Source organism: Lolium perenne, chromosome 1 (genome assembly GCF_019359855.2).
Source record: "Lolium perenne isolate Kyuss_39 chromosome 1, Kyuss_2.0, whole genome shotgun sequence".
NCBI lineage: Eukaryota > Viridiplantae > Streptophyta > Magnoliopsida > Poales > Poaceae > Lolium > Lolium perenne.
The window spans coordinates 16,213,756-16,225,924 of NC_067244.2; the positions used below are offsets into that span (position 1 = coordinate 16,213,756).

The 12,169-nt window shown below is 50.6% G+C and overlaps 2 protein-coding genes across 3 annotated transcripts; one reads left to right on the forward strand and one right to left on the reverse strand.

Annotated features, from left to right (window-relative positions):
* The first annotated feature begins 5,174 nt into the window (after positions 1–5,174).
* LOC127343205 (U-box domain-containing protein 35) lies at positions 5,175–9,529 on the forward strand. 2 transcript variants are annotated; one of them, XM_051369331.2, is made up of 9 exons: positions 5,175–5,518; positions 5,701–5,822; positions 6,013–6,131; positions 6,231–6,418; positions 6,554–6,819; positions 7,132–7,245; positions 7,332–7,628; positions 7,931–8,692; positions 8,816–9,529. In XM_051369331.2, the coding sequence occupies exons 1-9, from the start codon at positions 5,320–5,322 to the stop codon at positions 8,999–9,001; spliced, it is 2,253 nt and encodes a 750-aa protein (XP_051225291.1). In that variant the 5' UTR covers positions 5,175–5,319; the 3' UTR covers positions 9,002–9,529. The 2 variants fall into 2 exon arrangements, with proteins under 2 accessions (XP_051225291.1, XP_051225286.1); XM_051369326.2 differs by having other exon boundaries at positions 5,195–5,518; positions 5,695–5,822.
* A 190-nt stretch (positions 9,530–9,719) lies between these two features.
* On the reverse strand, positions 9,720–11,872 carry LOC127343195 (glutelin type-D 1). The gene is made up of 3 exons (XM_051369316.2): positions 11,607–11,872; positions 10,190–10,919; positions 9,720–10,091 (listed from the first exon to the last, which is right to left on the reverse strand). Exons 1-3 carry the CDS (start codon positions 11,800–11,802, stop codon positions 9,941–9,943), a joined length of 1,077 nt encoding a protein of 358 aa, XP_051225276.1. The 5' UTR covers positions 11,803–11,872; the 3' UTR covers positions 9,720–9,940.
* Positions 11,873–12,169: the final 297 nt, after the last annotated feature.

Sequence of the window (12,169 nt, forward strand, 5' to 3'; positions counted from 1 at the left end):
AGAGGTATACCATCCAAAAGCCGATCCTGTGAGGGACCGTGAAAAGAGCCTCACGCGTAGCTGATCCGACACCGAAGCCGGTCCTAGTTGCGCCAAATATCGGCCGATGTGCTCGATGGAGCTGGAGCCATCGATCCACCGAATTTGGAGAAGTCGGGGAGCCGATATTTAGGTGGCAGCGGGATCATCTCGTACTCGTCGAGGTACGGCTTGGAATAGCCGATTGCCCTCCTTTTCGGCATAATGCCGAACTGGTCTCTCGGTATGGTACCGATCTGATCCGCCGTCTTTGGCTCGGGAGATGCATTACGAAGATTCGCCGGGTGGCGTACTTAGCCAGCCATGTTTGCTTTTCCAGCTACGAGCCAGCTGCAGGAGCTGGGCTCGGGAGTTTCGTCGGGGTGGCGTACTTAGTTAGCCACGTACGCTTCTCAAGCTCGTCGATGACGTTCCTCTGTTTGCGCCGGAGTCCCCGACGTTGTGGCCTGGTTTGAGAGTGGCCAGTTGCCACAATCGCACATACGTGCACGCGTATCCTTGAGGGATCTCCTTAGGCGCCTCGAGTCAAGAACCGGTAGTCACTAGGGTCACCACCAATCTTGTAGACGACGAATGCCGGTGTAGCCGGCACTTTCAGCTGGTGCTGCCAACGCATATGGCAGCGGTGGACGGACCTGGAGTGGCAACTCTCCTTGGTGCGTCCCGAGAGCTGGTCTGACGGCGAGTACCGGTGGCTCATGATCTCCTGGATCACGCGCAGAGCGAGACGCTCCAACACGTTGACCAAGTTTTCGAGTGGCGGTGTAGCGAGTGAGCCACCAAGTAATTGATCTCCTGCCGTAGGGCCCCGGTGCGTTCCTCCGACGGGCGAGAGATCTATCCCATCGAGTGCACCTTGTGGTGAGAACCCCTTCCATCCGATGCCATGGGTACGGGTTCTCCGAAAAGAGCCGATGAGGTCGGCTTCGAGGGTGGCCTTGATCTCGTCATGTTTCTTCTTGAGCTCAGCAGCAGCTCCTCGTAGGTGATCGGCGTGCCGTCCGCCGCCATCTCGGATGTAGATGGCGATGTGGTTGATGTAGATGATTGTCCCACCGGGCGTGCCGAAATGTGTTGATCGCCAAAACCCACCGGCGGGCAGCGGCCTGTCAACACGGTAGAGCCGGGAAGAGCCTAGAGCTGCGGCTGGCCGAGACCCCTCCGAGCGACGGCCCGCAATGCTCTTCTCGGTCACACGCGGCGATGCGAAGTGCAAGGGCGTGCCACGACCTATACCTGGTCGGGAAGGTGATGGGGATGCCTCGCTTAGTTCCCGCATGGCATACACGTAAACATTAAATAAGAGCCTCGATCGGCTCTCGGGTTATCTGTGAATCGGCTCAAAGAGCCGATCCACCCATGATCCGTACGGGGTGCACGAATACTTGGTGATCTGCTTGATCAAGATAAAGCTAATGAGATCTACGACGATTTAGGGTTTTCACCGCATAATCGGATCATCCTACTCCAGGTTGGGCCTCGCGGCCACGCACGGTGCTCGTAAGCCGATCCTAAACAAGGCCACACAACCAACGTGACGTTGATCATCGGAACATCCTGTTTAGGACTTGCGAACGCCACCCTACGTGCCGCTGGATCCTCCCCCCCTTCGTAAGGCCTAACTATTGCAGATATTAAACTAATCCTTGCAGAGCAAGGAGCAATCGTAACGGATCAGATCTACTAGATGATGAACAAGCAGGGTGCCGCCCCCACGCCTGAGATAGGCGTGAGGGCGGCTAGACATGCGAGGGTTGCACTACGTAAGCATGTTTATACGAAGAGCTATGCTAACCCTAACACATCTATGATAACTACGTTGCCCGCCATCAAAGACGCTTCAGTACGGGCAACGCATGAACAACGTGGAGCTTGTGCTGCCTAGATCGCAAGATGCGATCCAGGCAGCATGTCGCTTACCTGATTGAAACCCTCGAGACGAAGGAGTTGGCGATGCGCCGAGATTGGTTTGTTTTGGGGTGAACGTTGTGTTGTTGTTTATTCCATAAACCCTAGATACATATTTATAGTCCAGCGGACTTTCTAACGTGGGGATATCCCACCGTGTGCGATACAAATTCTAAATCTTGATCTAAGATATAACCTAATATAATTAAAGATACACGGGCAAACTAGCCCAAATTCTCCGTGCAAGGCCGCTTCAGAGATCTTCCACGTGTAGTCCTCTAAGCCCATCTTTCTTACGGCCCACTTCTGGATTTGTCCAAAATCTGGTGATAACAATAATATGGTAATACAAATAAGCAAAGAATACAAAATTCATCACAAATAGCTCATCAAAGAAAAATTGAGCTTTATTGATCATCACACACAATTTACATTGTCTTTACAATATTCAATGAATTAAATATTACATAACACATTTCAGAAATTGATAAATGAGAAAGAAAAGGAAAATTACAAGGTATAATAGAACTAGCTAAACTAAACTATATTCCTCATCTTGATCTTCTTGATCAACAAGTGGAATGAGACATTCTTGATCATCTTATTGATCCCTGCAAAAACAAACAGAAAAACACATTAGGCCAAGAGGCAAAGCCACTTGGCAGGTTAGTAAAGAAACATGAATTGGAGGGATAATACCAACCCAGGCCGAGCTGATCTTCAGCACACAAGTACCAACCATGAGCAGTGCAAGCAGCTCACAAGTTGAGGTGCATGTGCAACAGCACACTCACACAGTGGGAGTCACCACACACACAACACCAGCAACAGACTATATAAGTTGGGCTCCTCTACGTGTCTTTGTTCATTTATTCTCCCGAATATAGGTAAGGGCACCTTGGAGCATAACAGACGATATAAGCTGGGCTCCTATGCGTGTCTTTGTTCAAGCTCAATAAATAGGCCTTGGGTCTTTAGTCAGCCAATCTGGTCCAAAGAAACAACTAACAGGTGGGATACCTAGTGAATGCAGTAGGTCCCACATCATCATGTGGGCCCTATGGGAATGCAACGTAGGACACACGCTGGCCTGGTAGACCCACCAAGCTCTGACATTCGGGCCCACAATCTCTTCCATGCGGACCCACCCAGCTCTGGCATGTGGGGCCACGCATCCAGAATTGACACATCTCCATGTGGGCCCGATGGGAATGTCACCTGGGACCCATGTAGGACCGACAAAGTACATAGGCCCAGCAAGCTCTGACACGAGGTCCCACCAATCTCTGACATGCGGATCCACCAAAGCTCTGACATGCGGGGCCACGCCACATCTCCATGTGGGCCTGATGAGAATGGAACCTGGGACTTACGTAGGCCCGACGTATTATGTAGGCCCAGCAAGCTCTGACCAGCGGGGCCATGCGTCCAGAATTGATGGCAGTCAAACACTTGTGCTGGCACGTGCGTAAAAAAAATTGACATGGCAACTGACATGTGGAACCCATGTTGGTGGTACTGCTGGTCCACTTCGCATGCCTGGAGACTGTCGGAACGGGTGGTCCCACGTAAGTGGGCCATGTCGGTACCTAACATGCGGGCCCGAGTGCTGCAGGCTAGGTACATGTGTGCAGACACTGGATGTCTCCCCTTACAAATATGGGTCCCAGTGCTGCACACATTAGACTGTTGTACGGGCAGACAGAAAAGTACGTGAACAGAAGCATGCAGAGTGTGTTTTAGGTGTGTCCACCGGCCCGAAGCCCAGTTGTTGTGACGCCCCGCTGCTGACTCCGCAGTTCGGGCCGCCCACCACCCGCGACGCTCATTTATGCACAATCGTTGACGTTTAGACCTCGCCTGTCACTATTTTTTCGGGCCGAGCGGCCCAAATCACCATCTATGACGCGAAAACACTGTATCGTCATAGAAAAAGATAGTCGCTGACGGATTTCTCAATCGTCAGTATTGAAGACCCATATGCTACTAGTGATAATTTTGTTTTCGGCAGAAGTGTAGCTATCAATGTCAATGATTACGTTGGTAGATACTTTCAACCGAAAAAATGATTAAGGAAAGTCAATGCTATTTAATATAGTGACCGATATGTTAGTCATAATCATAGAGCGTGCAAAAAGTGATGGAAAATTGAAGATGTAGTGCCACAACTAGTGGATTGTGGACTATCTAATGTGCCGATGATACGATTCTCTTTATGTAACGTGACCTTGAGAAAGCAAGAAATCTGAAATTAATATTAATAGCTTTCGAGCAGCTCTCTGGTCTCAAAATAAATTTCCACATAAGTAAACTATTTTTCGAGGGTAGTAAATTTCACCTCCTTAGCCGACTCCGAGCCGTCTTCATATGTTTGAATTTTTTTTGGGCTGAAGTAGTTCAAGGTGAACCCCATCCACTTGATACCCTCCTCGGTCTTCCACGGTTCCCAAGCGAAGGAGCATGCCGTTGAGATTCTCAGATGTCCTGCATCGAAACCCGCTTGCTCGATTCGCCGCATCTGATGCATAACTTGACAACATCATTTTCAGCAATCGCTCGAAACTTTAGCACCCTCTAGCGATAAGGGATCACGATCTTTAAGAAGGATAAGGAAACCACCGGAACAGATTATGTCGATGGAGGCTGAAAACCCTAGTCGCTAGGACCACCAGTCCACCACCTGTGCTAGGTCATTCCGTTTGTAATGGGAAATTAAAATTTGAAAGAATCAAAAAAAAAACAAGAAAAACAGAAAGAAGTTAAACTGGCCGGCCCATATTCTTGGTGATGCGTGGGTCCCCCAAACGTCCATACGAAGTGGGCCGATGTCGGTGTTGGCCCATCCCGGAAACTACTAGAACCTCCTCGGTTCCCCATTTTCGGCGAGCCCGCCCGCCCGTCGCCAACTCACCATATCCTCCTGCCAAAACCAAACCAGAAGCAAAAGCTCTTCCACTTTCGTAACGGCCACGCACCGCCCGTACCCAGCGAAGCGAAGCTCCGGTGGCCTCGCCGGCCGAAGGGAGCCACCGCCGCCGCGCCCGGCGACGCGGGGTAAGCTCCGCTCCGCTCCATCCTCCACCGAACGCAGCGCGCGCGCGCGCACCAAGCCGACTAGCCCTAGCGTGCGCCGCGCGCGCGCGGGAAGGAGAGACCATACCCTAGCCTCTACTCGCTAGCGGCGCGCGGCGCCGGCGCGGTCAAGCCGCGGGCGCGGCGAGCGAGCATCCGCGACGGAGCGGAGCCCTCGCGCGCGCGCCTCTGCTCTTCTCCGACCAACGCCATCGGTAATTAACTAACGTCTTCCGCCATTGCTGACTGCCCTGCCCCTCTCGTTTCCGACGAACCAGGCACGCGCGCGGTGATCGAGCGATGGCCACCCAGGACGGAGCGGGGCGGGCCGGAGCGGAAGCGGTTCCCACGGTCGGGCTGGCCCTCAGCGGCTCCACATCCAGCGCCAACGTCCTCCGCTGGGCTCTCGCCAAGTTCGCCAACAACCCCGCCGCCCCGGCCGCTGCCGCCTTCAGGCTCATCCATGTGCTCACCCCGGTCCTGGCTGTGCCCACACAACGTATGCTCTTCTACACCCTCGATTCCCGTCTCCTTGCTCTTCTACACCCTCGATTCCCGTCTCCTTGCTCTTCTACACCCTCGATTCCCGTCTCCTTGCTCTTCTTGCTTCAGAGTTGTTTCGCCGCTGTGCTGTGCTTACCACGTGTTTGTTGAAATGCCTCTTCTATGGCTTAGCTCCAGTGGGGAACTACCTCCCAATCGACCAAGTGCGCCCCGAAATCGCAGAGGCTTACGTCCAGGAAGTGTGGGTCAAGGCGCAGAAGATGCTTGCCGGCTGCAAGGAAACCTGTGACGAAAACAAGGTGCGCGCCTGGTTCATTCGAGTTGCCTTTTTTTATATCGATCCTAGCAAGTGCAGTTCTGTTTCCTGTTCTCGACTGATTGAGTCAGTCCCCTTATCTGTTGGTTGAATCTGTTTTACTGATTACTTGGCGAATTGTGTCAGTCCCCTTATCTGTTGCTTAACTCTGTTTTGCTGATTACTTGGCCCAGGTTGATGCTCAAGTAGTGCTTGTTAACGGGAACGATGTCGCGGATACCATTTCCAATCTTGTTGCTCAGCACCAGATACAGACCCTCGTCGTCGGTGCCAGCAGGGGCTTCTTTAATAGGTAGGCAGCAGCTCATCGTTCTTGTGCTGTACTGATTCATGACGATGGATGTGCATGCTTCCGTTTGATCGCAATGGATGACATGTCTTATGTATGTAGGACGTCCTCCAAAATCTGCAAGGGTGTCCCCAGCTTTTGCACAGCGTATATTGTTTCAAAGGATGGGTCGTCTTCGGTTTACGCTCCTGGATCAGGGATTGACGCGACCACTGGCTCTGGGGTACCGAAAGGCAACTCCAGCAGCTCCAGCACCGAAGTGTTTTCAGAGGATTCGTCCCTGGTATCAGGTATGCCGTCCCCAGTTGTCAACCTAACACCAAATATTTGCTCCGTTTTGATCTAAAACGCAAAGATAAGTTGGAGTTCCTTATCTCCCCTTCTCATTCATCATCTGAACGTTACTTGTTCTCTTGTCTCATCAGATCTGAATGACAACAGTTTAGGACAGGGTCTCTCTGGTTTTCCAAGCCTGCCACGCTCCAACTTGGCATCAGGGAATCTCCAAAGTACTGCATCTTCTGAAAGTCATGTCTCGTTTACTCTATATGATCATCTCACTGGAAGGGCAACAGTATACAACGACAATGACAGAATTGCTGAAAGCTCTATCGCAAGTAGATTGCGGGGTTCGGGCAAGGTGCCAACACAAGATAACTCACTGCGGCAGTTAATGCTTTCAGACAACAAGGTTAGTGGTGCAATTTCTTGGTTACTGACTGTATTTAAAATGATATGCGTGTCTTCACTCAAAAGTATTTAGACGTCCAACAGAAAGCTTCTGATCTGATACTTTTTTCCACACTAATCCAGTTAAATGGGCTACAGTACATTGCATGATAACGAGTTACTGTCAAGTTTACATGGGCCTAATGGTTCTTGAATTATTATAGATGCATTCCTTGATTTGGTAAATTAACTGTTGCTCCGGAAAAAAGGTGAATGAAACATGGTATGTCTTTGCAGATTGCATACTAACTCTTCTGAGACCATTCCAATGCAGGATGCTGTCAATACAGTGCAGTTTGATCTCGATACAGAGCTCGAAAAGCTGAGGCTTGAATTGAGAGAGATACGGGGGGCATACAAACTCGAGTCTGTCGATGCATCTCATCAGGCAAGTCAGTGGTATTGCTGCTGTCAGGTGGTTGAATTCAGCAGAAATGTTTAAATGATCTTACCTCTGATCCTTATTGATATCAGGTGGTTGAATTAGCTGCCGCAGAGGAGGTTATGCAGAAAAATAGGCTGCTGGCACAGACATCCAAAGACGCTGATAAGAAGCCGGGATTGGAGCAGCGCTCTGTACTTCAAGGCAACTCATACTTGACGTTCACATGGGAGGAGATTGATAACGCCACATCATCATTCTCAGAGTCACGCAAGATCGGAACTGGATCTAATGGAACAGTTTACAGGGGCCATCTCAATGACTTAGAAGTAGCAATAAAGGTCCTCCATTCTAATGACAAGACCAGTACCAAGCATTTCAACCAAGAGGTATTGCCTACATTTTGTGCTTCTTCTAGTAACACTGTATTTTAACTGACTTTTCATAGCATAGTGAAACTGTGTGCCATCTTGTGAAGGTCATTCATTTTGGTGAAAAGAGAAACAACCACTTGGATAGATAAGGTGGTGTTCCCGTATTTTTTGCTGAATGTTGCCTGTTTTGGCCTCTGTGTATTTCATTTAATTTTCTGAGAACCTGTCCATGTCTGATGTCTGTACTATTAAACGAGAATTTTTATCTCAAGTGAAGTTAGATGTTCAAATGTTTAAACAAGTGACTATTTCTGCAGCTCGAGGTTCTGAGCAGGATACGCCACCCACACCTGTTGATGCTCCTCGGAGCCTGTCCGGACAGGGGCTGCTTGGTGTACGAGTACATGGAGAACGGCAGCCTCGCGGACCGTCTGCAACGCATAAATGACACACCTCCAATCGCATGGTTCCACCGCTTCCGCATCGCCCAGGAAATCGTGTCAGCCCTTCTGTTCCTTCACAACACAAAGCCCAACCCGATCATCCACCGTGACCTGAAGCCTGAAAATGTGCTCCTCGACGCCAACCTAGTCAGCAAGATTGGCGATGTTGGCCTGTCAACACTAGTCCCACTGAAGGATACTCTGTCAAGCCTCACGGTGTACAAGAAGACCGGTGTGGCAGGCACACTGTTCTACCTAGACCCAGAGTACCAGAGAACTGGGCAGGTGTCCGTGAAGTCTGACACGTACTCTTTTGGCATGGTGATCCTTCAGCTGCTGACGGCAAGGCCTCCGATTGGGCTGCCTGAAGTAGTGGAGCGAGCAGTGGAAGATGCTGAACTTTTGGGTGTGCTGGATGAGAGTGCAGGGAGCTGGCCCTTGAAAGAAGCGTATGATCTAGCTAACCTGGCCCTAAGCTGTCTAGAAATGCGGAGCAAGAGCCGGCCTGACCTCAGGAGCAAGGTGGCGGTAGAGCTGGAACGGCTGAATAATCTCGTGGCTGCTCTGTTTGAGCCAGTGCAGGCCGCGGCAGAGTTGCCCCAGCCGCCCAGCCACTTCATGTGCCCAATACTCAAGGTAACAAAAGAATGGATGTGTAACTGAGATTATGTATGTGTTCAATGTTCCGTTGATAGATAGATCATTTGATAAAAACAACACGCACGGATTTGTGACTGATAGTTTGTATGCTTGGTGCAGAGGATGATGAAGGACCCATGCATCGCCGCGGACGGGCACTCGTACGAGCGCAACGCGATGGAGATGTACCTGTGCGATATTGACGTGTCCCCAGTGACAAAAGCGCGGCTGCCTAACAAGACGCTGGTGCCTAACCTGCGGCTTCTGAGTGAGATCACGAACTGGAGGGCCCAGGCAGGCATTTGATTGAGGCTAATGGTAAATATAGTTAGTCTAAGTGCACATATCATCGGGGTCGGGGGGGGGAAGGTTAACCCATGGTATAGAAGAGGTAGTATAGCTGTTTTTGTCTCTATGGGTGTTAGTCTTGCCTGCCTTAGGCAGTGTTAGCCTCTGTGTAAAGTGAAGGAGCATTTTTTGCAACTATAATCACCATCCTGGGTAAGTAGTGGTGTTAGTCTCCAGGAGAGGATAATTGGATAAAACGGTGATTGAAAGGGCGATGATGCCTAGCTCGGCTCGTCGGTTTTGGGGTTTGCATTTGTGCAGTGCCAGGTTTATTCTTTGAGTTGGTTTACAATAGGATGACTCATGCAGAAATCTTTGTTGGCTTGGATGCTGAGGTTATGTTGTGGCAATGTGAAAAAAAAAACAGAGGTTATGTCCAGGTAGTGCGATAGTGTCAGCATTGGAACTTGGATGGTCTTATTTGCTGGTTGTCATGTGAATCAAGATGTGATGAATGAAATTTTGGTACGAATGTACGCAAATGAATGTGATTGCAGCTGGGTAAAGGAAACGGCCCAGCACACCGAATATGTACAAAAGAAACAAAAGAGGGAATGAAAAAACTTCAGAACGCTTAATTTTTTGGAGATGCTAGAGAATAAATTGATAAATTGACTGCATCATCAGCAAGACCAAAGGATATATCAGACAACATTTCACACATAAGATATGTAAATACCAAACGATATATCGATTGCTCCGAAACCAGCTCGGATGGTCACAAGCACACGCTCGAATTAACAAACGACACCCTGACAGTAACATTTTGTTCTGCCAGAAGAAACTATGATAGAATGGCTGAGGTGATCGATCAAAATCATAATATCAAGCTTAACTGACACACTCGAATCTCTTAAAACTATTTATTTCCTAACTCTTAAGACGATGAATGATTTTCTAGTTTGGGGCGAAGAAGATCTCCGAGTCGAGCCTCTTGGACCGGAAGAGCTTCTCCATCTCCGGCGTCGTGTTGAACGCCGCTTCCAGCACCTCGGGCGAGATGGCCTTCCACACCGAGGTCTTCCCCGCAAGGTGGCTGAAGATCGGGCTGCACACACAAGCACACATAGTCGTTCAGCTCGATCACCGTGGAAATGAACAACACAAATGCAATGCCAACAACAACAATTAGCTTGCGTTTCTTACTTGGGGGTGGTAATGATGGAGAACCACTCCATGCCGGAGGCGTCGGCGATCTTGGACACGACGTGGAAGCGGGGCACGATGAAGAGGCTGCCGCCCTCGATGCGGGTCTCCAGGACGCGCTTGCCATCAGGGCCGACGACCTGCACGCGGCCGCTGCCGCGCACGATGTACGTCACCTGGTACGCCGAGTCGCAGGAGAACCCGGGCGAGCACATGGAGTGGGCGTCGATCCTCACAAGGTCAGCACCCAGCCCGACCTCCTTCACAAGCGGCAGGTTGGCGGTGTTGAGCACCACCACGCGGCCGCCGTTGGGGATGTCCACGTCCAGCTTGGCCTCCAGGCAGTTGAGCGCCATGTCCTTGCGGTCCTCGGGGACGGGCGCCGGGAGCTTCTGCCCCGCCGCGAGCTTGACGATGCCAGAGGCCGGCTGGCTGGAGACCAGCTTGGCCGCGTCGTCCTGCTTCAGGTCCCAGGCGCGGCCGACGAACTCCGTGGAGAAGCCCGTGAAGATGCCGCTGGAGCCGGTGAGCTGAAAGTTGGTGAACTGGCCGGGCCTATGGCCCTTAGAGGTGTCGCCGAGGAAGAGGACGACGAGCTCGGTGGCTGACTCGCCGGTGTTGTGCCACCAGGTGCCCACGCCGAAGGGGAGCGCCAGAGCGTCGCCCTCCTTCACCGCCACCACCTTCTCCTTGGTGGCCTCAGGCAGGACAATGCCGACGGTTCCCTTGCCTGTCAAAACCAGAAACGACAGTTAGATACACGTGCCAACGATTTAGTATGATAATTTACTGCAACGAATCAATTCTAAAACAGAAGAGATGTGAAACCAGTATTGATCAAAGTAGACGACATGACCGATCCATGTTGTGACTGCGCAATTTAAATACAGGCTGAGGCACAAGTTTTATGTGTTGATTTCAGATAACGATCACTTCAGTAAACCAATATCTAGCTCAGAACTACTGTTGTTATTAATTCCAGTTAAGTGATGTCCGATGCAGACAGATAACCTGACGCACATCGTGTAGTCAGACTGATAACTGAACTCCAATCTACTACGCAGTACATTCGATCTAACTTAACAGAATGAAACTGTCCATCTACGAACAAAATATCGAGTCCCCCAGAGACCAGCATCGAACAGTTTTGGTTATCGAACAAATAAATGTGGACTTTAGAACTGATCTTATCATGCAGTCGGCAGAAAATTGCGTAGCGACAGCTCTGTTCAAGTTGAATCTACTACTGCATTAGATTCAAATTACTGTATAGAGAATTTACTGGAGAAATCCGTGGCCATCTACGAACTACCAGCATCGAATACGAGTACTTCGGATCGAACGCACTCGAAACGGAACAACCAACCAACTATGCGCGAACGCGGAACGAGGGAATCGATGGGCAGCACGATGATACCTTGGAGGACGTAGGCGACCTTGGCTGAGTCGGAGTAGCTGGGGAGGGACATCCCGCCGGCGGCGAGCGAGAGCTTGGCGGCGCCGATGGAGGCGACGCCGAGCATGGGCAGCTCCGCGGGGCTCCACTCGTAGTACGCGCCACCCTCGCCGCCGTACGCCTTGGTGGGCTGCCTCGGGGTGAGATCGACGGCCATCGCGAAGCGAAGAAGAAAGCAGGAGCACGAGCTACGATCGAAGGTTCTAGAAAGGAAGGAAGCGCCGGGAGGAGGATGGTGTGATGAGGAGAGCACGGAGAGGGTGCAGCCTATTTATAGCGCCCCGGAGGATGTACGTACTGGATAATGTTGACCGTGGTAAAATTTCTGTTGGATTAGGATTAACATGGAGCGTTTATCGGTTTGCTATTGTTAGCCGGTGCTGATCTTATCGGGATCACTATTTTGCAAATAACTCTTAATTCGAAAATCTATTTTAAAAACCAAGCAACGAGAAAACCCACCCGAGCACGAGGTATTGTGCCCTTGTTTTTCCGATGCAAGGGGCATCCCAGCCTCTCTAAAA